Source organism: Anomalospiza imberbis, chromosome 16, assembly GCF_031753505.1.
Source record: "Anomalospiza imberbis isolate Cuckoo-Finch-1a 21T00152 chromosome 16, ASM3175350v1, whole genome shotgun sequence".
In the NCBI taxonomy this organism is placed as follows: Eukaryota; Metazoa; Chordata; class Aves; order Passeriformes; family Viduidae; genus Anomalospiza; species Anomalospiza imberbis.
The window spans coordinates 12,304,205-12,330,666 of NC_089696.1; the positions used below are offsets into that span (position 1 = coordinate 12,304,205).

The window sequence follows — 26,462 nt, forward strand, 5'->3', positions numbered from 1 at the left end:
ACACTGTGTGAGCAAAATTTGGCTGTTAAAGGAGCTCAGTAAAAGGGGCCTGAAAATGTTACAGGACAAACTTCTCAAGGAAACAGGCTGACCTCATCCTCCAGGCTCTGCTCCTGCCTGCCACACTTGCCTGTGCACATGATTACTTGTCAGTCTGCCTTATGCAGGCAAATGCTGCCGCCAAGGACAAACCAGGAGTTCCCTTTGCAGTTTGTTCTCATGTTGCCTCGGGTTTTAAAGCCTGAGCTAGACCAGTGAAAATGAAAGAATTAAAAAAACAACAATAACGAAGTAATTCTAGTAATTGAAAACTTGCAGATCAAAGAGATACTTGTTAGAGACTTGGAATTTAGCAGGAAATGCAAAAGAAAAAGAAGTTGTGAAGTTTCCTGAACCTCATGGGCACCTGTCCTGGACACTCATCTCTCTCCTGGGGCACCAATGGGGTTACTCTGCTGGTCTATGCTCTAATTGCTGATCTAACAACCTGTTTACCTGAGAGAGCACTAAGGCTGCTCTGGAGAAGGAGGCACAAGGTTCTCTGTCCTTCCCTTGAGCATCTCCTTGTGAGCCCACTCAGTGGAGGAGCAAGAACCCCATTCTCCACAGTAACTACACACTGTAATAATCATGTACTGAAATAAGTCCTAAAGGACTGAGAAGAAACAGAACTGTTCTGTAACCTGCTTCTCACCTTTGCTTTTTTCCTTAATAAAAGCCAGACACAGAATGAAGATTCTGTCCTTGAGTAATGCAGGTATTTCCTTCAGTCCTTCTGCACAAAAGGCTTCAGGCAATTTTGCTGCTGAGGAACCTGACAATTTCATTTCACAGCTCCTGAGTCTGAATCTTAGCTGAAAATTGCGGTAAGAGGTGCTGTCCCTCCCTCCCTCCTGTCTGCCTGCCCGGGGTCTGGTTGATCCCAGTAAGAGGATGGTGTGTCCCTGCAGACTCTGCTCTTACCCAACACCAGAGACCGTTCTGCTGCTCAACGGCCCTTCCAAGGATCTTGCAGCTCTCTAACTGCAGAAGTTGCTACATCAGTTGCAAAACCCAGTCTGTTAGCCTCAGCCCTTCGTGTATGAGCGTTTTCCAGGCAAAGCTGTAGTGCAGCATTCCTCTGGCCGAGGGATGATGCTGTGAGGAATCCTGACAGGCTGTTACCCAAACCCAGACCTAGCGGTTCTCCCTCTGACTTTATCCCATAACAGAGGGGGTCCTGATGGGTCCAAGCCGAGACCCAGATGGCATCTCGTGTGATAACAGATCCGGAGGAAAAACATTTGTATTTGACATGGTTTTTGATCACACAGCAACTCAGGTAACAGCCTTCAATTTTTTTTTTTTTTAAGGTTTAACATTAGAATTGTTTTCCCTGCTTAGATAAATGTTTTTGGCAGGTGAACAGAACTGCACAGCCCAGAGGCCACTTGTCACCCAGATAAAAGGTGACAGTGCTGAACATGAGAGGACTGTGAGGATTTTCCTTTTGCCAGAGAAGTGGGCGAGACGTGTGCGGTTCATTCTGCCTCTCCCTCCCCCGCTGGCCCTCCCCAGGTGCAGCACACCTGAGCAGGGTGGAGAGCTTTGTCTCCCGAGGTCTCTGGTGAATGAGGTCACTGTCACACGTTTGGCTCTGATATCATCACACAGCTCTTCCCTGTGCTCTGTGGTGTTACAGGCTCTGGTGCCCTCCCTGAGCTGTGTTTTGCAGACTGGGAAAAGGTGCACTGGGAGGATTTAATCAGTGCCTGCATCTTGTGATCACCACGATGTGACTGCAGCCTTGCTTCTCACAGCAGTTCAGGCACCTGTGTTCTCTTTAACATCAAACTTCACCCTTTTAAGCTTCACCCTTGCACTTTTGGAAGCCCAGTGGCACTTCTTAACAAAGGTCAGGGAGTGAATTTACTCCTTTCTTCAGCAGACACAAAAAACCCAAAGCATTTCATGTTCAGAGTCCAAAAAAATAATGATATTGAAGGATATTTCTTTCAGTAGCCTCCTGCATCTTGCCTGCCTTTAGAAAATTCAATAAACCTCTGTGCTTTTCTGCTCATTCTTATGATGTATCAGAATTCAAACAGCTTGTGAATCCTTCCAAAGCCCAGGAAATTTCTAAAACATAGTGAGAAAATCACAGGGAATGTAATTAGGTATAGATCATTCAGACAGCTGTTGTGCCTGACTAAAAGTTTGTGCTTTTTTTGACTGAATTAGGAGGAAGTATATATGTCCACAATAAAGAGCCTGATAGAAGGAGTAATTTCTGGCTTCAGTGCAACCATTTATGCATACTGTCCAACAGGTAACGTAGTCCCTATAGCTGTTCTGTTCTAGGGGAATAAAATACAGCTGTGAAAACCACAAACATAGAGGCAACTAGAGCCAACTAAGTGCTTACTGTGAGGACAAGGGTGCAGAGTTAAAATACCATTCTCATTGGGAAGTGTGGACCTCTCTTAAATGCTAAGGTAACAGTGAAGCTGCCATGTTAGAAAAGTCACTTAATTGAGGTAGAATTCAGTAGAGACAAATCTCCCCATTAAAAAGGAGGAGGTGCTAAGGGCATCTGTGCAATGCTGGAGGCTGATTAGAGAGACCAAATGTAGCTGTAGAAAGCATTTATAGACTACAGCTCTAGCTCTGAACACCTAGGTGGGCAGTTAACCTACCTGTCTGCCCATCTGCCAGTCCTCTTGTCACCCTTTTTGGATGGCACACGCTGTCTCTCTCCTCAGGCAGTGTCACTGTGGGGTGAGACACTGAAGTAACTGGAGGAAATTATGGGGTGAAGGACAAAAGAGGAAGCCAAGTATCATTTTTTGGGGAAACTTGCTCACGTGGCAGTTGGGCTTTGCTGCTGCTCCCTGTGTCTTGAACAGGAACGGGAACAGGAACAGGAAAGACCTGATCACTTTGCTCCTCAGAGGATTAAGGAAGGAGCTTTTATAGGGTTAAAGAAATTCTGTAGATGTGGGTCATGCATCTCTAAGCTTGCAGGTGACCAGTGAGTTTTTAAATTCACTTAATACCTTTGAAGGTTTCATTCCTTCTATAAGATTCGGCTGAAATTGGGCAGTAAATTTTTTGGGGCAGGAGGAAGGAGGACTGAGAGTGACTGTGTGCTGTCATAAGTTGTCTCTCCCTTAGGAAATTAGAAAGGTTGCAGACACGCTCTTTGCCACACTGGTTGTTTTATGGATACTTTACAAGCTCATTTATGAACTTCGCCCCAAGCCTTGGTGCTGAGCTCTCACTGCTGCTCATGACAGATGTGTTTGCTAGAGGATAGTGGGAAGGAGGAGACATGGAGGGAAAGGCAGGCTCCTTTCATGAGCAGAATTGAGATGCTGCCAGTGCATTTGTGTAAATTGCAATTTTCTTGCAAAAATTCTTCTTTTGTAGCAAGTTAATTACTTATTGATTTTAGTGTTGATGGAGAGAAGGGCTAATGAATGGTCTTTTACCAGCACTTCCTTCACTCCTAATTGGGATTCTCCACCAGCATCTCAATGAACTGCAGGGTACCCAGCCACAGTGGTTGCCCCTGAACAATAGACCCTGTCACATCCACATTAACCACATCAACATTGCATCTCTCCAGGACTCCTGAGGGGGCAACAGCAGGACTGTTATGATTGCACACATCAACCCAGCCAGTGCCTCCTTCTAAGAATCTCAAATGTCCTTGATCTCTGCCTATTGAGCAAAAAACAGCAAGACACAGGTACCAGAGCAAACAATTCCCAAGAAGGTAGACTTTATAGATTTGGTGAGGATGGTGAGGCCCTGGCACAGCTTGCCCAGAGAAGCTGTGGCTGCCCCATCCCTGGAAATGTTCAAGGCCAGGCTGGACAGAGCTAGGAGCAACCTGGGATAGTGGAAGGAGTCCCTGCCCATGGCAGGTGTGAAATGAGAGGATAACCAACCCAAAACCATTTTATGATTCTATGACTAAAAGCTTGCAAGTGGAAATAGAAGATGCAGTGGATGAAGAAAGAACAAACTTCAGGAGCAGGCAGTGCAGGTTGGTGTAGAGGTGTGAGTGAGAGAAGAAATGTAGATGAAGGGAACAGTGGAAAGCAAATTGTATGGGTTGTAAATGAGGAGAGAAATATGAAGGTGAAAAAACAGAGCAGAATAATGGAAAAGCAGAGGATGATGTGCCAGCTATTGATGTGGGGAGATCGAGTGGCTGAGGGAGAGGGCTGAGAACCTGGAGAAGGAGAAAAGTGCAGTTGGCCCCAACCTCGGGGTGCTGCAATGTAGAGCCAGGAGCTAGAACAGCTCTGGGGTTTTTGGAGGGAAGAGAGTGGGAGAGGGGCTGTGTGGGGGGTTGTGATGCTGCTTGGTGGGTCTCCTGTGGCTCAGGAATGCTTGTAGAGGAGCACAGTGGGAAGCACACTCCGATGGGCAGTGGAACTGAAGTTGTTTCTCTGTATGAGCTTCTTTCCTCATGTACTGTGTGACTCTGGGTATTGCCCTTCTCAGAGTCTTCCTCAGTCTTAAAATGTGTTAAATTTCACAAATCTGCCCTTGAAAGGAGATTTGACCTCAAATGGTGGCATTTGCTGTGGCGAGTCCTGTCTCTCACAGAGAGGTGACCGAGTTTGTAGCCTGCATCACCGTGGGCTCCGAGGCTATGTCAGGACACCGAGCTCTGCTCTATGGTCTATTGAATGTAATTTAAAAAAAGAAAAAAATAGAGAAACGGCCAGGGTGAAGATTTTAAAACACTGATTGTTCTGCCCCAGGGATTGTTCCTTTTGTCAGTGAATCTGGCAAGAAATGAAATAAAAATAGTCAAGTACTCTGACAGACAATACATGAGACATAATAGGCCTCTGCTACCAACAGCCAAGGTTATTTCTAGATAACAAGCACAGAGAACAGATAGCCTTTTCCTTTTGGTGTGGGCAAAGACAGAAGAGATCTCCCTGCAGTGCAGTTTCCCCTTTATATTCACAAAAGCATAGTAATGAGGCCTAGTTATTGCTAATAATGCAATCATAAAGCCGTATCAGATTTCTTCAGCACACGATGAACTTGACAAGCCTGCAGAAAGAAGCAGAATCCTATAACGGAATGTCTTATAACATCTGGCCTGATCCCAGAGTACTTTTGGGGGGATGTCACAGAATTTCACCTGGCCTAATGTCAGATCAGAAATGTTTTCTCCTGCAGCAGAGAGGAACCGAGGGCCTGAGGCACACAGCAGCCAAGTAATGAACACCTTGAGGGCACAGCTGATTGAGGCTTTCAGAGAGTAAATGGACAGGTGTCACAGCCTGATGGAGCTGGAAAACACCAACAGTGAGCTGCATGTGGACATCTGCAGGCACCCCCCAGCAACTGCTGAGTGAGAACCTCCTTAGCTTCCAACATGATGCATACCTGGGCCTCCAAACTCACCAGGAGGAGCTACAGTTCCATAAGGCAACCAGCACATAGAGCATCGAGTTTAGGCTCAAGACTAAAGTATAAATGGGAGATGTCTCATCTCTTTTGGTCCAAATTCTGAACTTGTGTTTTAAGGGAAAAACTGAGTGAAGCACAGACTGGATTGGTTCTTCCCTGGTCCAGTCACCTGGTGCTTGGGAAGTGGTTTCCATTTGGATGCAGAGACTCTAGTCATGATTCCATGCCAGGAAAAGCAGCAGCATCCTTTTCTTCTGGATAAACTTGTAAGTAGGTGTCAGTTCCCTATCACTAGTCACCCACGTAATGCCTCTGTAAATTTTATAGAATCATAGAATGGTTTGGGTTTGAAGGGACCTTAAAGATCATCTCATTCCAATACCCCTTCCACTGGACCAGGTTGCTCTGAGCTCCATCCAGCCTGGCCTTGAACACTTCCAGAGATGGGACATCCACAGGTTCTCTGAGCAACCCACACCAGTGCCTCACCACCCTCCCAGTAAGGAATTTCTTCCTAACATCTAATCTAACCCTGTCTCTGTCAGTTCCCCCTTGTCCTGCCACGACACGCCCTTGTAAAAAATTTCTTTATATCTTTCTTGTAGACTCCCTTTGGGTACTGGAAGTTCTGATTCCTTAGGATTTGGGTCATTTATGGTTAAAACAATCTTGAGATTGTTAAAGATATTCAACAAGTACCTGTGAATAGGCAGTAATTTGTGTTGGGGTGTTCTTTCCATGGAAAGATCACATAGGAGGCAAAGGGAGGAAGTTAATCGTGTTATTTTGACTGGTTTGTACAGCTCCAGAGCAGCCTGGACTAATTAATTCTGCTGTTGTCATGGAAGAAGAGGCTGGACAGACACAAAGAAGGGCTATGCATCACTAGAGCTATGTCACTGTGTCCCGGAAGTTCCTTTTTTTTTTTTTCCTGGCAGTTGGAAATCAGAGAAGGCTCAGGGTGCATGCAGGGATGATATGCCATCAAAGGAGGAGAAGGGAGGAAACACTGAGGAGGAAGACAGGGATGTCATGGATTCACAGGAACCTCAAGAAGTTGCAGCAGTGAGAGAAGAGATCAACCTGCTGCTGGCAGAACAGCACAGGATGGTGGCCCTGAACATGAGGAGGCGAAGGTGCCCTCAGGTCTGCCAGTCTGGCAGCCTGGTGGGTGCTTGAGGGCAGGATGGCAGCAGCACAGCTCAGAGGTTCATGTGGATTCCTGTCCCAGAGACACCATTGAGGCTACACTGCCTGCACCTCTCTGAGATGGATGAGGGGGTGCTGAGCTGCTGCTGCTGCTGCACTCAGTGATGTCCAGCATGCCCAGGGTAAGGCAGAGCAGCTGCTTGTGCTGGAGAAGCCACCCTGTCCCATGATGTGGTGTCGTGGCCATGGAATCACACACACCCAAAGCCTGGCTGGGTCCTGGTGTCAGTCAGGAGCTGACAGCACAGGGATTTTGTTTTATGAACATGTTGTCTCTGGAGCTCCACTCAAAAGAAAGGTGACTCAAAGGTGAGATGGCCAAACATGCAATGTCCCAAGTGACTGCTGAAGGAGACTCTCTTATCCAGAGGCCTCTGCTTGCTCAGGGCACAGTTGTTCTGAGGCCTTTAGGTCTTTCCTACCAGAAAGGAAAGATGCTGCTGGCTGCTTTGTCTTAGGAAAACTTGTGTGTTTTGAGACAGTAAGGGCTGCCAGGAAATTGCCAGTCTTCAGCAGGGAGTCCAAGCAACAGCATCTCCTGTTTATTATGATTGTCTAGAATGAACAGGACACAGAGTCAAGTTTCATCTTGAATTACCCTTAATGTTAGTTATATGAGAAATTAAACTGCTCAGGGTGACCCTCTGCAGGAGGAGAGCAAATAGCAGGTGGCTGGAGCTCTGTAAAAGCACATGAGGTATCAAGAGTGTCTTTGTAACACTGACTGAGAGCCTGGGCTAGAGAAGGGGCTTTACAGTGAGAAAAATCTGCTGAGGATCTCATTCTTCCCTCTTCCTGCAGTCCCACAAAAGCCCTTCTCTGGATGTCAGTCAGCATCTGGATCCTAATAAAGATGAGATCAGAAAGGGTGTGCCTGGGAGCATGAATGATATTCCCTGGACAGTGAAATTTGACATTCCCTCCATCACCCTTGAGTCAGACAAGTACTCTCTTTCTTATTATTAGACTTATTGTCTATGGCATGGGGACTTGGCACCTCCCAGGTAAGTCTACAAAGCTGGGAGATACCAAACTGCAAGGGCCTCTAGAAACTGAAATACCTTAAAAAATTTCCTGGTATATAGCTCTTGCAAATCAGCTCTGGTTTAGCAGAAGCCTTCTCTGTAGAGAGGGCTGTGGTGAATGTTTTAATTTGCTTCTGTTGCCAGGCTTTAAAACCAAATAAAGTAGCCAAGATAGTGAGGATCAGGGGACAAAATGTATTTGGAGTGTTCCTTGCTGTGTTCTTTATCACCATGTTTACCAGCTTTCTTGCTTTCCCCACAGCTTGACAGCTCTCAGCTAGACATGTTCCACCTCTGCCTGTCGATAAGGGGTCTGTGCTTTTATCTGTTAACCTCTTGGCATATTCTGTTCACAGTGGCAGTTACAGATCATCTAAAATGACACTCTGTAGGAAGTGTGGTCTCTGGATACCCATCTCAGCCCAACTTTCTCTGGTTTGCCAGAAAACTCAATTCAGCAGGTCAGAATGGCAGGGACTGAATTCAAAGCACATTTGTTGTGGAAAGCATCCTGCTCTTGTGATGGCAGAACAAGCAGAGCAGCTAAACCTAGTGTATGTCAGGTTTTCCATGGGAAAAAGCCTCTTGTAGACTTTGCTTCTGTTCTACTGAGTCCAAAGACTTTGGAGGAAATTGCCAAAGAACCAAAGAACCAAACTTTGCAAAGAACCAAACTTTCACAGGGTGGGAACACAAACTTATCTTAGTGGGTTTTTTCTAAAAAGGATGAGCTGAGCAGAAGGCATAGATCTAGGGGAGCAGGTGATTTTTAAATAAAAAGAAACATAGTACAAACTGCATGAGGAAATAAGTTAAATATCTTTATCCTTCTATAATGCCACTGACCTCCTGCCTAAAGAGCAAGCTGAGCCAGTCAGGTGGGAAGAGCAGGGAATATTTTTGGTGCAATGTGGACAACAGTCAGAGGTCAGAGACAACACCACTGGGTTTAACTCATCTTGATATTTTTCAGATCTTGAGAGATAAACCCTGGACTCCCTCAAGCCCCAGTACAGACAGTCTGTGAGAGTCACCTGTGCCAAGCCAGCCTCTTCCATCTATCCAAAGCTGCAAGCAGCAGATCCATTGCCACAAAGGTCAGGGCTCTTGTCAGCCACTATTCAGGTAGGGGCCAAAGAGATTTCTCTGTGCCTGACATCACATCTGACAGATGGGGACATCCTGCATCAGCTCTGCGGGAGAAGATGGATTGTCATGTGAGAAATAAGGGTAAACGCTAATGATCAGAACTATCAGTAAGACAATATTTTTACATGGTCTAAGTAGCTTTTGATGGGTAAGAAAGCACATGCTTTGTAGACAACTACTTCAGCTATGCCTCTGTAACCTATGGGGAAGCATTAATGTTCAGTTGGGTTCTCGTGCAGTAAGTTTAGCCTTTGTCTCAAATCCAAGCTAAGCCTCAGCAAGGACACCAGTGATAGGCTGCACTGACCATCTGCCAGCTTCAGTTGTTTTGCTTTGTGCAGGCACACAATACCTGGAGGAGTTATGGGGAACTGCACACACCAATCCTATTGAAATGTTGCCAGAATCCTTCACAGTTCTGGCAAGGGGTGTTTTCTGATCCTCATAAGTTTTTCTTAGGTTTTTTTACTAAAAAAATGGTTAACTTTTAATTTACGATGCTCTAATTTATTTTGGCTAGATATTAGCAACTCGTACATTGCAAAATACTTTTAAACTGTGCTCTGCTTCCACTGTTTATAACAAAGCCCTCCCTGCTTCCAACGGAGGGGACTCCACTCAAGGTACTGCCAAAAGGCAATGTTCCTGCAAGCACCACCCAGCACAGCAATGCTGGTCACATCAAAGGATGGGATCTACAGAAACAAATGAGTGCATGAAATATCAGATTGGCTGGCACAGAAGGAACTGTGGCACTCTTCAGCACTTGCTCTGGTGCAATCTGAACTAAAAGAGCTGTAAATGCAACACAAATGGTCCAGTTGTGAAAGCAGTCACATGGGTAGAGGTTTTATAGCCAAGTTTTAAGCCTTTTTTCTTTGCAACAGATGACACGGGCAATGTTCCAGAAGGAGTTACACTCCATCTCCCTTTAGCCAAAAATAAGCTATTAGGAAGAGAAAATAACATTTTCAGAGGTGTTCATAACCCCAGTTATGAACATATGTGAAGCACAGAATTTTATCTGAGTTTGCCACGTGCCAACATACTGCTTCCACTGAAGGTGTCACCTTGGGATCTTCCTGAGGCAGCGTTGTGAAGATCCTTGGCTTTTGCCAAACTCATCCCTCCACAGCCTGTAGCAATCTGTCTCTTCCCCATTTTGACTGGCAAAGAGACTCAAATCAAGGTGTGAGAAATTTGACTGAGTTCTTCCTCTTCCCTCTCTTGCGGGGCCTGCAGATGGTGCCAGCAGTCGGCAAAAGCCACAGGCAGTCAGTTGCCTGTCTGGGGAGCCAGCCCAGGACTGAATAGAAGTCACCCGTGAACAGGACTCTCTTTGGCCCCAAAGGATTGCAATGTCAAGATTGCTGGAAGTTGAGGAAGCAGATTCAGAAGTGTGCCTTAAAATTTATTTAAGCTTCTGTGTCATGCTGCTGAAGAGCAGAGGGAAGGTGAGCAGGGAGGAGAGGAAGCTTATACACTGTAGATTTCCTGTTCTATATCTTTGTATCTATATCCCTACTTCAAGTCTTTGCTCTGTCCTGTGTGCTCTAGCTGTTAGCTTCAGTCTAAAACAAGTAGGGTGTTAACAGAGTCCAAGAGAAAAGGAAAACCTCATTTTCCCAGCAGTGTCCATCTCCCAGAAGATGTCAGCATAGAGCCCAACCCACATTTTTTTTTCCCAGGGGAAAAGTGTGGATGCCACCCATGCATCCAAAAGGCTTCCTGACTATTAAAACCAAATGCAAATGCCTGAGAAATAGTTTCCCTCTTCTTCCCCTGTGTGTTGCTGGGAAGCTGGGAGGTGTACTGCATGTCTGGAATGCTGTTTGAGTGAGCAGATGTTTGGCTGTGAGAGCAGCCAGGGATTGCTCTAAGCTCTCTTCTATCTACAGAGCATGTCAGATCTGACTGCAGACAGGAGGCAGCAGTGGTGATAGGTGAAGACCCTGATAAGAATTACTAGCCTGGAGGTAAACTGTGGGAACGTGTTTTTCTTTTTGGACCAAACGTCTTCAGATGGCAGCCTTTTCCATTAAGGGCCTTTTAAAATATGCTGCAAATAAAATGGCTCTGATAATTGCATGGAATAGTAACTCCTTGCCTCAAGCAGAAGTGGCTTCCCTCCTCTAAGGTGACAGTCTCAGGTAGGTTTGGGCATATTTTTTTTTCAAATGGACAAAGAATCTATTTTACAGCTGCAGCACTTGCAAAGAATTCTCCTATGTGCTGTTTCTCCCTGGGTGACAATGTACACGCTTCTATTGCTCTATGCCTCTTGCTTTGCTGTCAGGAAGATGAGGGATAATTCACTCCAGGGATGAGGAAGCTTAATTACTCGTCTTTATAAATGCCTTAAGCCCCTGAAGTGGGGATGCAATCAATATTGGCAAGGGTGTGAGCATGTGTAGCAAGCAGCCAATTTTCCTTATGAAACAGAAAGCAGCAGGAAAGACTGTGACAGGGAAGTGGAAGGTCAGGAACATTGTCTCCAGAGCTGACTCTTTGAGATAAACAAAGAAATAAGATAAAGATAAAATAAGCACAGAGTGTGTGTAAGACAAACCTGTGCCAGCAAGTCCTGAGCCAGGATTGATTTTTCAAGACCTCACGTGACCTGCAAACAGTGAGGGACCAAAAATGAGGGAAAATGAAGCTTTTCAAGCATATGCCTCTCTGCTAAATACCTTTGAGCTGAATCACCATAAAAAAGTTGCAGTGTTTGGTGCCATTTCAAAGTGAGCTGAATAGAACCGAGTGCCTCAGTCTGAGGCTGCATCTCCGAAGGGAAAGTTTGTGTGACAAAGAATTTGATAATTTCCCATGACTGTTGTGAAAAGTACAGAGCCACGTGATGTGCAAACTTCCCTGTTTGTAAAATCTACATTTAAAGTCTGTTAATTTATGCAAAAGCTGGGGCTCGAAATCTTGGAGGTGGGATCTGTAAATTTTCACTTGTATGTTTGATTATTGCTGAATGTGAGGCTGCAGCCCATGTCTTGTGCAAAGTGGAACTTTTCAGTGCTGGGCTAATGTTTTTTTTATTCAATTCTTACCATTCACAAACAACTTGAGAAGCAAAAGGAGCTTAAACTGTGCTTGGATTTTTCAGCAGCATTTTCTAGCCTTTGTTCAGTTATTTTGACTTTGCTCCTTATAATGACTGCTGGCCACCCAAGCTTCAGTGACATTAAATACCCACACAGCGTTACGGTGTGGTAACCTGTAATTAATTTAAAAGTGAGATTTACGGTAAATTTTTACAAAATCACAGAATTTTCAGCGTTGGGAGGGACCTCTGAAGATCACCTAGCCAAACTCCCTGCCACGGAGGAGTCGCCTAAAGCAGGTGACACAGGAGCGCGTCGAGACGGATGTGGGATATCTCCAGAGAGAGATCCGCACCCTCCCTGGCCACCCTATTCCAGTGCTCTGCCCTCCGCCACGGCAAGCAGTTCCTCCACACGTTGAGGTGAATCTTGTGTTTTAGACTACGGCCGTTTCTCCTCACGCTGGGAGGGTGTGAGCGCTCCGGAGCGCCGCCAGCAGCCGCCCCGCAGCCGCCCCGCAGCCGCCGCCCCGGCGCTCCCTCAGGCGAGGGCGGGCGCGCGGCCGGGGCCGCCCCTGGCGGGCGGAGCGGCGCCTGCGCGGCCCCGCGGGGACCCCCGCGCGCGGCGTCTCGCGAGAGGCGGCGCCGGGAGCGCGGCGGGAGGAGGAGGAGGAGGAGGAGGAGGAGGAGGAGGAGGAGGAGGAGGAGGAGGGAAGAAGGAGAAGAAGGCGAAGGCTGCGGTGCCCGAGCGGGAGGTGAGCGCGGGGCCGGGCAGGGCTCGGCGGTTGTCCGAGGGGCCGGGCGGGGCTCGCTGAGGTGGTGCCGCCCCGGGGCCGGACCAGCTCCCGGTTATGAGCACGGCGTGCCCCCGCCTGCTCCTCCGCTCTCCCCGGTGCCAGGTAGGGCTCGGCTCCGGCGGGACGCGGGGCTGGGGCTGCGGAGGGCTCTGCGGGGCAGCTGCCCTTCTCCGCACACGCGGCACCTTCCCGGCTGGACGCTGCCCAGGGAGCTGGGGGGGGTTAGCCTGGATTAAAGGAGGAGCGGGGGCACCACATCGCTCCCTACGGCCACCTGGAAGAGGTTGTAGACAGGTGGGTGTCGGTCTTTTCTCACAAGTAGCAAAAGATGGAAGAGGAAAGAGCCTCAAGCTGACCAGGGGACGAGATGGTGGTGTCACCGTCCCTGGAGGCAGATGTAGATGTGGCACTTGGGGTCACGGTTTGACAGCGTTAGGTTGATGATGGTAGGACTCGATCCTAGAGGTCTTTTCCAGCCTTTATGATTCTGTGACTCCCTCCAGCCCCGGTGCTGGGCCTGAGGTGGTGCAGCCCTGCCGGGTGCTCTGCAGCCACTGCCGGGCTTGGCAGCGCCCGGGGGATGAGCGGCTGCGGGAGCGAGGCCGGGATGCAGCCGCCTCCCGTCGGCACAGCCCGGCTTCCAGCGCTGCTCCGCGGGGATCCGGCCCAAAACACTCTTCTTCCAGCCTGAACTTCACGTGCAAAACTTCACCGCAGAGCTCAGGCTGAAAACTGCCGGAACCAGGTGTTTCTAAGGTGACTGCAGCCAGTGCGGCTGTCAGGGTTGACACACAGCAAATGTCCCCGGGTGTTGCTGGCCCAGGCTGCAGCACCGGGGCTGCCCGAGGTGCTTCCTGCGATTGTGAAGCCACGGATGATGCGTGTGCTGGAAGTTTGTGATAAAAGTAATGGGTGAACGGTATGTCCTGCGTTTGGGGAGTTTCCTCCTGAAATTTAGGAAATTGTGACAACTTCCAAGTATGGATATTTAAAAAAGAGGTGACAAGTGCTGCCAAGCCTGTACAAACCAGGTTTTGTGGCAGGAGTGGCGGGCAAGGTGCTGGCAAACTGTAGATTAGGATGTTCTTCTGCTGGTCTCTAACTTATATGGGCTAAGTTGTGGTGCAACATGCAGAGCAGCTCCGCTTTTTGCGTGTGGTGTACGTTTATACTAGTGTAAGTATTGGTGTCATTCAATGGGTTAAAACTTCCTTGCTTTGCAAAGGGTGCTAGACTTTCGGGAGGCTGGGCAGATACATTGTGTTGAGTGATAGCCAAGTGCATGAAATTTGTTTATTGGTACAGTCTGCGTTCACTGGTGGGAGCTCATTCTCCTGCACCTTTAGGAGATTAAATTAGGTTCCACTTTTCTAGAGGTTGCTGATTCCCTGAGCATAACTGGTGTGTACCATGATATGTAAGTATAGAAGGCTGCATGGGTCCAGTGATCCCTGGTGAAGTGCCCCAAGAGGAAGTATCCATTTGAATTTGGTGGGGGTTTTATGTGTTTTTAAAAGTTCTTACTCCACTTCTTTCTGTCTTCCTAAGCAGGCAAAATCCAAGTAAGCTACCTGAAATCCTGTGTCTTCTCATGTTAGATCAAATGGGCACTGGAGGAGTTGAGGTGGTGCCTAGTGCTGGGGAAACCCAAAGCAAGAAGGGAGGGGATCAGCACCCAAGCCTTTGGAGGCACATGTCTTTCAAAATCACTGCTCTTCATAGAGAGGGTTTATTGTCCCCTGTATCTGGCACATGCTTTCTGTAAGCTGCTTTATTTTCTGTGGGCCTTACTGCTCCTGTAAGTGAGCTGGACTTTCTTTTGCAGAGAGAGTGGAAGAGAATGTAGTTGTTGTATAAAGCCAAGAGGAGAGGGATAAAGAGATACAAATTACTTCAGCTCTTATCCGTCCTGAGAACAAACAGTTACAATTGGGCTGTGAAGTGGAAATAAAGTTTCCAAACCCCTGAGGCGTTGCATCTACAATAACTATTGCAATAAGAGTGTTGGGGACACATTCCCCCCTTTCTGGAGTTAAATGAGTTTGAGAGGTCGTTGTTTGACCTGTCATGGCACGAGTGACCTCAGACCACAGTGTCTTTCTCAGGCCTGGTATGGGGAGAAAAGTTCTTGGCTCACACCCAGGCCAGGTTCAGGTTGGAGATGGTCACAGGATGGCTGCTCAGGGGACTCTGTAGGATGATTATAGCACTTGGTCCACTTTCCAGTTTGCCAGCACCATGTCACAGAGGCAGCTTTGTGTGGATCCTGGTGCACGTTCCTGTTGGCTGGTGACTTCGGGTTGAACTTGAATGTAAATTCTTGGCTCTTTCTGGAAGCTTTTCCTTTTGATTCTGGCAAGGGGAGGACAGAGGCACGTTCCCTCTAATGTGCACAGAGAGCTCTAATTTGTGCTTTCAGTCTGGCATCCTTTATGAAGTGCTCAGGAAGGGAATGGGTCATAATCAATAGAGCAACTCTTGTTTTCTGCAGTGTTTTCCTTCTGAAGGGGAATTAAGCTGTCTTACTGCTCTTTTCCAGGGTTCCTCTCTGGCACTGGTAGAGTTAATAGAAGTGGAGTCTTTCTGATTCTGTGCTGCTCACTGCTCTGTGTGTGTCTTGGAAAAGCCGAACTCTCTGGCAGGCCTGCGTGCCGTGTCCTGGAAAGCAGGCTGGAGCCCTTGGGGTGCACTTGGCAAAGCTGCATTGTGGGGTGGCTTTGGTGAAGATCCCTCTTTCCATTTGCCCCAGGAATGTGAGTGCCACACACAGTGTCCAGTTTGCCCCAGTCGCTGCTGCCAGGAGGGTGATCTGTCCACGCCTGGCTGGGACAGCTTTGCAGGAGTGCTGGGAGGCTGCAGTGCTGCCCAGGGCTGTGGGAGCTGCCGGGTATGGGGACAGCAGAAAAGGATGCTCTGTGCAGCTTTCCAGGCTTGCTGCATTCCAGCCAGCCCAGAGGTCTCAAGCAGCGCTGGAAGCGCAGCGTGCTGGGATTCTGTGCGCAGTGGGCACCCTATTCATCCAGAATAGGAAGCAGTCCCTGCCCTGAGCAGCTAAATGGGATCAAAAGCAAGAACGGACTTGGGCAAAACTCAAACCCAGGACTATGCCAAGCAGGAAGCTTGGCAGTGTCCCTCCATTATCTTCTGCTGCTGGACTCAGCTGCTTGGTCTGAAGTGCTGACGCACATATGTAATTTGCCCCTTCTTTAGCTCTCTGCTGATCTCTCTGGGTGTTTCTTCTCAGATCTGCTCCATCCTCAATCTTGACTAGCTAAACAAGGAGAATTACTGCTGAGTAATACCTGCTTCTTGCTCTGCAGAGTGTAAAACGTTATGTCTGCAGTTCCTCCAGCTCCCCTTTGCAGGCAGAATAAGAACCTGGCTTCAGGAGAGGGCACTTTTTGGTACTGCAGTGCAAAGCCTGTGTTAGGCTACAGCTTTGCTGAATTTCTGTCTGTCCCTACTTCCAAATAGTAAATAAATACACCAGGGTGGAGAAACCATAAGCCTTCAGATATGCGTTTTGTGTCTTGGGACAAGCTGACCTAATACTTTGACATGTAACAATATCTGGTATTGTTCCTCTTTGTTACTAAATTCCTGTCTAATGTTTGAAACCTGGACTTTGGTTGTTAAAACCCATCACCCCTGAGACACAAGCACAACCATGCAGGGGACTTTTTACCAAGTCATTCACTGCAAGGCTGCAGTGAACTTCAGAGGTACTGAGCACCTTTTCCCTGGGAATGACAGAGCTCAGCACTTCTGCATATCTGGACTTGAGTTCTTCTGCATCTTTGTGTAGGGTGGGGTTGATGCTGTTTAAGGGTGGTGTGAACTGGCTGGGGAGCAACCTCTGTGTTTTGGGAAGAAGAGACACCCAGCCTTCATTTAAACAAAAATTTTCAGGGCAGCTTGCCCTGAAGTGGCTTTGTTTTCAAAGCTGGTGTTTGTAGGGTTTGTTCTGAAGTCCTTGGAAAGATTTAGGATGTCTGTGGAAATGACAGGTCTTGTTTTTATCTGTAGGTGCTTCTCTGTGTTTATAATCAGAGCCCGGACTATGCTTGGAGGGGTGGAGAACATTGCAGTAACTACTTGTAGCTCCTCAGTTTGCTGTTTTGTTCTTCCCTGGCTGTAGGCACTGGCTCCTTGCTGTCTCGGGGAGAGCTCAAGGCTGGTTTGCCAGCCTGCCTCTGCACGGAGCCTTGGACCAGAAAACATGCAGCAGGGTGGGGAGATGGGTGTTCCCTGAGGATCTTGTGGGAAGAAAGGTGCTGGGAGTCATGGAAAGCAGGCAACAGTGAAAAGATGGGGCTGGTTGAAGCAAAAAACTCAAACCTGCTGCACCCCTCAGATGATCTGAGCTGCCTCTTTAGCAGTGATTTCTCACCTGTCTTTGGTGATCAAGAGTTGTTAGTGTTGAGTGTGATAGAAATATAAATTATATTAAAACAGGAAAAGAGGTTCTGACTCAACAGTGTCTGGGCAAAAACACGGATTTACCAGAGCATCCTTAATCTCCAAAATCATTCAGTTAAAGGTAATCTCTCCTTTAGATTTTTATTGATGCGTGGCTCTTATCGGGACTGTATCCCTTCGCGGGGGGTTGTAGGAGAACTGTTTGTGTAATCTTTGTTCCTGGCAAAATGAAATAGCTACCAAGAGAGGTCATGGAAATAACACCTACTGGATGCCTTCAAACAGAGTAGATAAGATGGTGTGTTCAGGTCAGTGATGTTCTTTCAGCAGGGACTTGCTTTAGCCACCGAGGCAGTGGCGCCTTCAGCCCTGTATTCATAATTCAAATAAGGAATTTGTTTTCAGCACAAAGCACCTTCATGCAGTGATGAGACCACAGTGTGATACCAAAAGCTGAAGTCATGGATTGAGGCTTCTTTCTTTTTGTATGTTAGATAGTGTAAAAATCAAGGAGGTCTGAAAGGTAATTGGCTCTGCATACTTTCTCTGTATGGTTGTATATTTTAATACTCTCAAATTTTCCTCCGTAAGCTCTAGGCCTGAAATCATTATATTTTATTAATTTTTAAAAATTTAAACAGAACTTCTCTTGAAATAATTTAATTCCAGAAACTTGATATTGATAAAAACCCATGACTGCTATGAAACTGATAAAATTGCAACACATTATGTCTGCTTTTGGCCAGCCAGCTCTTTTCCACAGAGTCTCTATGGATAGCTCTGACTCTCACAGTTCTCCCCATGTGGAAGTGGGGATGGTCAGCCCCACGACAAGTTTTGACTGTGCCAGGTCATTCTCTCCAAACCAGAAGGATTTCTTAAGTATTAACTTTTCTTTCCTTGTACCTTTCCAGGCTCTTGCTCTGCAGCACCATGCTGGATCCCAAGCCTCACTCTGCAAGCCAGAGATGAATCTAGGTGAAAACCAGCTACCACAGTAGTGTCAGGATGACCAAAGCGCGGCTCCTCCGTCTGTCTGTGGTGCTGGTCTCCATCTTCATGATCCTCCTGATTATTGTGTACTGGGACAACGTTGGGACGGCTCACTTCTACCTGCACACATCCTTCTCCAGACCCCGCTCCCCAGGAGCCATCGCAGCAGGTGAGGACTGGGAAGCCTTGCCAGATGTAGATGAATTTTTGGCAAAGCTGCTGAGCTCGAGCCTGAAACAGAACACCTCTATCCCCCGAAAGACAGAGCAGCTCCTCGTCCAGGGCTCCAACAAGCCTGTGGTGAGTAACTTGGAGGAGAACGTGCGGGGCTATGACTGGTCTACACACAAGGACAGGAACAGCTTGGACCAAGAGAAGCTGCAGGTAGAGAGGCAGAGAACATTGCGGGAGTTTTGTGCCAATTCCAGCTTCACCTTCCCCACCAAGGAGCGCTCCTTTGATGACATTCCAAACTACGAGCTCAACCACCTGATCGTGGATGACCGCCACGGCGTCATCTACTGCTACGTGCCCAAGGTGGCCTGCACCAACTGGAAGCGTGTGATGATCGTGCTAAGTGAGAGCCTGCTGGACCAGGGTGTCCCCTACCGGAACCCTCTGGACATCCCCCGGGAACATGTCCACAACACCAGCACCCACCTGACGTTCAACAAATTCTGGCGCCGCTACGGGAAGTTCTCACGGCACCTGATGAAGATCAAGCTGAAGAAATACACCAAGTTCCTCTTTGTACGAGACCCCTTTGTCCGCCTCATCTCCGCTTTTCGCAGCAAATTCGAGCTGGAGAACGAGGACTTCTACCGGCGTTTCGCCATCCCCATGCTAAAGCTCTACTCCAACCACACCAACCTTCCCACTTCCGTTAGCGAGGCCTTCGGGGCAGGCCTCAAAGTCTCCTTTTCTGACTTCATCCAGTACTTACTGGATCCCAGGACAGAGAAGATGGCCCCCTTCAATGAGCACTGGAGGCAGGTTTACCGTCTGTGCCACCCGTGCCAGATAGACTATGATTTCATTGGGAAGCTGGAGACGCTGGATGAGGATGCTGCTTATTTATTGCAGCTCCTAAAAGTGGACAGGCTGCTTCGCTTCCCACCCAGCTATCGGAACAGGACTGCCAGCAGCTGGGAAGATAACTGGTTTGCCAAAATCCCACTGGCTTGGAGGCAGCAGCTCTACAAGCTTTATGAAGCAGATTTTGTACTCTTTGGCTACCCCAAGCCAGAAAACTTGCTTAAAGACTGAAAGTGATTGGGCACTGGGTGTGGGAGGGAACATCTGAAATACCAAAAATGTTTAAATCCTCCTCATTTTTGCTCTTAACTCCCTTCCCAATGCAAGTTGGTACAATGGAATATATTTTTTCTACTGCTTCCCCTTCCATTTTTACAATAATGCCAGAGTCCAGGGTATTACAGCCAGCTGTGCATATGCAAAAAAATGCCATTTTTTGGGTTATCATTTGTTTTCTGTTTTTTAAAATGTCCCCATACTTTGCAATGGTTTGCTGCCCTTGGTCACTCTGCCAATCATGTCCTTCAGTAGCTTTTTATTAATACTTTTTAAAAATTAATATATTTAAGATATTTAAAACAAAGCGTGTGTCATGGCAAAGGAAGGGAAGGAATAAAAAAGAGTAAAAGAAAACCCCAAGAAATGATGTACCTGCCTCTGTGTGTTGTCTCAGGGCTGCTGTTTCAGAGGTCCGAGGTTTGCAGAGCACTTGGATCTCTCTGGGGGTTGGGATGTTGATGGTGCCAGGTCTGCTGGTGGTCACTTCAAGATGGTCTTGAGGCAGTGAGATGAGTGAGTGCCTGACTCTGCCAAACAGGCCTGGAAGAGCACCTGGAAGGACTCTGACTCACACTACTCACAGGTCTGGAGTGTGACACCAGGGTCACAGGAAGGAAATGGCACTGGGAGCAGTGACAAGAGGTCCTGTGGGTTGTTTTGGGGCATGCAGGTGGCCAACACAGCACCTCTGCACTGCCTGACCTTTTGGCAAAGTACTGTGGAACTCTGCTGTCCACAAATCCCCTATACCTTGCTAGTGTGGAGCATTCCCATGACTTGTCCCTTTCCAGGAGGGTGGTGATGTTCTTAGGGGTTGTGGCCAGCCAGGATGGGCAGAGTGCTCCTGGATGGGCGAGCTGGCCAGGCCCTGGTGGTGTGCTGCTCCACGTCCTGCATGCAGTGTGAGTCCCTTGAGATCTGTGCTGTGTCCTCATCATCCCTGTGCACACTTTAAGGGAACATGGCAGGGATGCAGATGCTTATCCTGGGGAGAAGAAGATCCAAAAAGTTTCTTTCAATAAGCAGATGTCAAGGTCAACTCAAAGTTTTTCTGTTTTCAGCATTCCAGCTACTGCTCGTGACACCACATCCTCATCTGCTGCCTTTCTGCTTATTCCAAATGGTTGATGCAGATTTGATCATCTGCCTTGCTGGGACCTGCTGCAGGAGTGATGGTTTCCACTGTGCTGGGAGCATGTGGGCTGCTTCCCAAAGGAAATTAATGCCTTTAGAGACTTTTTGTGTCTCATCAGCTGAATCTGCTTCTCTTTCTCTCTCTGAATTGCTCTGCAAAAACTGTTTGCTTAGCAGATTAGGCAGGCAACTCTTTCAGAGCTGAAATGCTTAATTATTTCTCTGGACTGTGATGGTATGGGTGATTAAGGTCCAGGGTCAGGCCTTGGGAGACAGCTCTGTGTTTTGGAGAGACTTCTTTGTATTGGCCTTTTACTCAGTTTCTCTCCAAGGCCATCAGCAGGCGTGACTTTTCCTCTCTCTCTCCCCTGCTTCCCCATTTTCTGCACAAGTACATCCAGGCACTCCATGCTTTTTCTAATAAATGTGCTGTATCAAGCATTTTAACCTATAAATGAGAGGTAATTGCTGGTAGTTAGATTCAAAACAAAGGGTTTGTTTCTCCTTGTACTCACACCACTCTCCTGTAATTTATGCAGAGATATTTGCAGTTTAAATGAGCCTGAAGGCATCGTCAGGGTCTTGGTGCTTTGCTCCTCATAGCTTGGGGAAAAAGGAAGTGTCTGCTTCTGAGTCATTATTTAAAACTAATAATAGAAAAGTGTTGATCTATTCAATTTTTTTCCCAGTTAACAGTTAATTGCTGCAAAACAGAAAGATGTAGAGTCTCTCGTCTCCTGTAATGAGTAATCCCCGAGAGTCTCTTGATCCCTGCTACATTTACATTTCTTCAGGGTGGGTTCATCCCTCTCTTCAAAAAACACAGCGTGGATGTTTTCATCTCTTGTCTTTCCAAAGTGTTTATTTTTTCCTCTTTTAATTTCCATGAAATTGATGTTTAGTATGTGCAGGCATGGGGGGCTGGGGCCAAAGCACAGATGCCGTGTGAGCTTCCCACCAGCTGCTTCCCCTGCAGACCTCCTGATCAGGTCCTCTCTCTTCCTGCCCCTCCGAGCAGTGCTTGGCTGCTGGATCCCAGTGCCGCCCAGCAAACCAGCTGCTGCCTCCCCAGCCACACTTGTCCTGTGATTCATGGCCATGGTCTGTCCCAGGAGCATCTCAAGGTTGCTGGCTGGCAGTCATCCAGGGCAGGGGAGGAATGGCTTGCAGTGTTACCATTTTTGGCAGCAAGGTCCTGGTTGTGCAATGGGCAGAAAAGGTGCAAAACGGCTGCAAAAGCTGCCCAGCAGCTGCTCCATGTGATGTGAGAGTGTATCCTCTCCATGTGGCTGCCTTGTGATTTAGCAGCCATAGAAGAAAAAGGTTTTTCCAAGACTCCCTTGCTGACACTGGCTAGACAGGGGAGACTTGGAACACACTGATTTCTCTTTCCACATCCAAAGCTGGATGAAATGAGTGAATTCCAGCTTTATGTGCTAACACCACTCTGCATCACACTGAGGTCCAAAACACCCCATGTGTGAGGCTGAGCAAGCTGCCTGCATCCCAATGGCTTCATCAGCCTCCCTGGAAGCTGCAGGCAGGAGAATGTATGGATGGCATGAGGCCACCAAGGGCCCTGTGTTCTCTACTTTCCCTTTTTTACTTCACCAAGTCCAACCCTTACTGATATCTTTAACATTTTAGTGCTTTCAGAACTGTCCCAACCAGCGTGCTGGGTGCTCTTGGCTCTCTTCTCATTTTCCATTGCCACGCTTCAAAGCTCTTCCCGGGAGGAGCAGTAAAACTCTGATGGGGAGTGTTCATGTTGCAGTGGTTGGCTTCTGGATTCAAAATAACTTGTTCCTTGCTGCTCCTCCCTTTTGAAGCCCTTCTTCCCCACCCTGCCACCACTGTGAATGTATTGTTAAGAAGTCAAAGGGGATCCAGGCTGTGCTGAGCTTTGTGGTAAGACCACTGGGTTGCCAGAACTGGGATGTAGCCTCTGGCTTTGGAAATGTGCATTTTTTGTGGGTTTCTTGCTCTGTTCTCATGATGTGAAAGTGTGTATGTGGGGGGAGAAAAACAAAGAGTTCAACCAGCCATGCTTCCGTCCCCCTGGTTTCGTAAAGGAGTTGGTATTTGGTATTTGACTAATAATGGCAGGCAGAATGCATCCGTGCTGGCCTGAAGTCAGAAGAGGGCTAAAAATCCTGGAATGTAGATTGTTATGATGCTCGTATCAGTTTCATGAGGGCTGGAAAATGCTTTGAAGCAGGCTATTTGTGTCTCAATAAATCTGGCTTTGTCATTTCATGCTCAGCCTGCAAAGCTGTGTCCTGTTCCCCTTTTGGCTTGCTTTTTCCTGGGGTTGACCACTTGGCCAAAGACAGCACGGAGTCTCTAACGAGGCAGAACTGATGTGCAGATGCAAAAATAACCTGGGGTTTGACCAAGATGTTTCCAGCTGGGTAGAACTGAAACCAGCTTTAGTACTTGCTCAGCATCAGAGCCAAAATCTTTACACAGCCATTGAACAGATTTGGTCCCTCGCTCTTTGATGCCGGATTCTCTGGTGGAGTGGGATGTGTGTGACCTGGCTTTGCAGCCCCTGTGTCCTCCAGGAAAGGGCTGTCAGGTCACAACTCCTTGTTTTTTGAGCAGTGACATGACTTTGTCAGGGTAGGAATGTCTTCAACACACTTTGCATCTCAGGTTTTTTTTTTTGCCTTAACCCTTTAATTCGCTTGTGTTTAGGGGGACAAAACCATGGACAACATTCACCCCGGACAACATGTGAGATGAAGTGTTTTGGCTGTGTGTTTTGCATCCTTCAAGGTGGCACTGGAAGGATGGAGGGCAGGGGATGAATGGCAGCATTGAAAGGGTGGTGAAGAAAAGCCAGTTTGTTCCTTCTTACGTAAGCTGGACCTTCGCAGCACCCGCAGGGGAAAGCCGGTGACTTGGCAGGGTGCTGCGGGGCTGTGGTGCACAGCGGTGCCAGGGAGGGTGTGGGGTGTGGTGGCTCAAAAGAAAGTCGTGTTGCTTGTATTTAAGGGCTTGCCCACGCTGGTCTTGCTCATAAACACTCTAGTCAAGGGTAAGAGGAATAAATAAAGCAGAATTTAATAAAGCCATTGATCCCTGGCTGTTTGGGAGAGAGATGGGGAGGATGGGTGGTGCTGGCTCTGGAGCTGGCACAGTGCAGTTCTTCTCTGTCCTTGATTCAATCAAATTGGGGATCGAGCTCAGACTGTGCACCCTGAGGTCTGTCCTTGCAGGAGCTGGGGAGCACTTGCCCTGGTGTCTGTGGCAGAGTGCCGTGCCATGCTGGGAGTGGTGTGGAAGAGCCCCGTGCTGGGACAGAAGGGATGCTGGAGAGCCCCGTGCTGGGACAGAAGGGATGCTGGAGAGCCCCGTGCTGGGACAGAAGGGATGCTGGAGAGCCCCGTGCTGGGAGAGAAGGGATGCTGGAGAGCCCCGTGCTGGGACAGAAGGGATGCTGGAGAGCCCCGTGCTGGGACAGAAGGGATGCTGGAGAGCCCCGTGCTGGGACAGAAGGGATGCTGGGTGGGAGGGATGCTCGGCAGCCGGCGGGGGCTGGCTGAGCCTCTCCTCGCTGCGCTGTCTGTGTGAGGCTCTGCGGGAGCCAGGCCGTGCAGCTGCTCTGCTGTGGCCCATTCTGAAACCCATTTGGTGCTCCTGGGCTCTGACAGACGCCGCTGCCACTGCCCCCGGCCAGGCTCCAGTGGCAGTAGGAGTCCGTCTGTCCCCTACAGCTGCTGTCAGCAGCAGCTCCTGTCACGGATGCCCTGCGAGGTGATGAATAAAGCACAACCCAAACCCATAGCTCAGCTCCTGTGCTCAGCAGGAGATTGTTTTGTGCAACCTGTGCTGCAGGTGAGCTTGTCTCTGAGACTGGAAAATTAATCGTTGCCACTGAATGCTAAAGGCTCTGGAAAACCTCACAGACGGAGGTGATTTTAAAAAGCACAGAATGATAGGCTAGCCTGAGTTGTAAGGATCCTGCAAGGAATATTGAGTCCAGCTCTTAGCCCTGGCCAGAACATCCCCAAGAGCCACATCACGGGTGCTAATGGAGAATGCTGCAGTAATTTTAGCAGACTGCTCCAGAGGGGAAGCAGGGCAAATAAATGTGGCTGTTCATCAGTCTTTTCCCACTGTTTATATTTTAGGACTACTGTCTTTTATATCTGGCTTTTCAGGTATTCATGTCCTTGCCATCTGGGCTGTGAGGTCTGGACCTGGTCCATTGCATTTGGAGAGAGAGAGTGACCCCCAGGGTGTGGTGGGATGCAGGGCAGCAGGAATTTCCCTTGCAGGGAATGATGTGAACCTAGAGACTCATGCAATGGACCATGTTTTCCTCCTCAAACCATGAGACAGAGCCAAGGAGCATGTATTTAATTATCAGTGATGCTAATTGTAGCTGTGAGCCCTCTGGTGAGTTCCTCCTGTTTGTCCATAAAGGGGGAGTGCAGACACCTGTTTTCTGGAGAGTTCCTGCATGTGAGCTGTGTCCACAGGAGGTCTGGGGCTCTCCAGGAGGAACAGTTCCCTGGGTGGGAGTGTTGGGTTAGAGTGCTGGTAGTGAAAGCCATGCAGAACTGCCTCAATCCAGGCATGTTCTACCATGGGCTTTATCTGGAAGCTGTTGGCATGAGAACTATATTGATTCAAGAAGTACATATGCTTTGGACAGCTTAAGGGCTCATATGGGTCTGTGAGCAAAACTCTGCCACAGAAATGCAGAGGTCCCAGCTCACCATCCTGCTCTGCCCCTGGCTGCCTTCCAGAGGAAGAGGAGGCACAGAGACTACCATCAATCTGAACAAAATGTCTTTCTTCATCTGGGGAAATGCTGGGCATTCTTGAGCAGAGCGTGCTCAGCCAGCTGGGATGCCATTAGCAGGGCTGGCACTTTTCACCTGATGAGGGGGTTTGTAATTTTGTCTCAGATTCTCATCCTCAGACTGTGCCAATATCAAAATACTCCCAGTCTTGCCCAGACCATGTGTTCAACAAATGAGGGAGACTTTTCCTGACCCACCAAGCAGTGCCTTCATGAATTCCATGTTTTATCCCCCCGGGCAGATGGATCACACGCAGCATTGGCAAAGCCACATTTTGTGGCAGAGAAGCTGCAGTTTCAGTGTTTATTTCTCTGTCATTGTAGGAATTCAAAATAGATGGAACAAAATGCCATTGGGATTGACTCTTGTTTTGTTTGGACACTACACAGGTCTCTGTGGAAAACATGGGAGGAGTGCAGGGGACAGAGACGAGCCAAGATGATGTGTTAAAAAGGCAGTGGTGGCCAAAAGAGTGGTCAGCAGGGAGTGGAGCTGGGCTGGGGATGTGTATCTGAAGGATAAAAAGGGTGGGGGGAGTGGAGGGCATCTCTAAACAGAATGAGGATTCTGTGGAGTGGGTAAATGCTGAGATGAGTGAGAGGGGCTGCTGAGAAACCAGGTACCATCTGCTGCAGGGTACCTGGCTGCTGTCCTGTCTGCTCTTCCAGGGGGGAGCAGAGGCTGAAATAGAGGAGAAAAGAAATAATTGAAAAATCACGTAGTGAAAGCTTATCATAATGCAGCAGGCAAGATCCAAGGGGTTCTGATACAGGATATGGGGACAGATTATCTGAAATTCCTGTGTCTTCGTGAATGGTGCTGGTCACTGTGGACTTGGACCAAACAGTTATTTAGAGCAAACTAAGAAGAGTGGTGGTCTAAGATTTGCCTGTGCTGGGGAAGGAAGGCTTGCAGCTCTACCAGCGGTCAGTCTCTGCAAGCAAGGCAATTTCTACGGGGGGTGGAAGTGCTGGAGAGATGGTGCCAGTGACCTTTCACATGTTATTGGGCACTTCTGTCTGTCTCCAGTTTTTCTTTCCCTCAACCTTTGCGTGCTTTATTGATTTCTGACTCTGTATATTTTGTGTCTTGGGTAAATCAGAAGTATTTGTCACCTGGAATGATCATGCTGAGA

The 26,462-nt window shown here is 48.1% G+C and overlaps 1 protein-coding gene and 1 long non-coding RNA gene across 6 annotated transcripts; one reads left to right on the forward strand and one right to left on the reverse strand.

Annotated features, from left to right (window-relative positions):
- Positions 1-12,528: 12,528 nt before the first annotated feature.
- CHST12 (carbohydrate sulfotransferase 12) lies at positions 12,529-19,748 on the forward strand. Of its 5 annotated transcripts, XM_068207090.1 has the most exons (4): positions 16,867-17,193; positions 17,309-17,380; positions 17,478-17,595; positions 17,987-19,748. In XM_068207090.1, exon 4 carries the CDS (start codon positions 18,081-18,083, stop codon positions 19,329-19,331), a length of 1,251 nt encoding a protein of 416 aa, XP_068063191.1. In that variant the 5' UTR covers positions 16,867-17,193; positions 17,309-17,380; positions 17,478-17,595; positions 17,987-18,080; the 3' UTR covers positions 19,332-19,748. The 5 variants fall into 5 exon arrangements, with proteins under 5 accessions (XP_068063189.1, XP_068063192.1, XP_068063193.1 ...); XM_068207091.1 differs by lacking the exons at positions 16,867-17,193; positions 17,309-17,380 and adding an exon at positions 12,537-12,611; XM_068207089.1 differs by having other exon boundaries at positions 16,867-17,380.
- LOC137483751 (uncharacterized) lies at positions 13,935-15,067 on the reverse strand. Its single transcript, XR_011004632.1, has 2 exons — positions 14,716-15,067; positions 13,935-14,449 (listed from the first exon to the last, which is right to left on the reverse strand). It is a non-coding gene; the product is annotated as an uncharacterized lncRNA (long non-coding RNA).
- Positions 19,749-26,462: the final 6,714 nt, after the last annotated feature.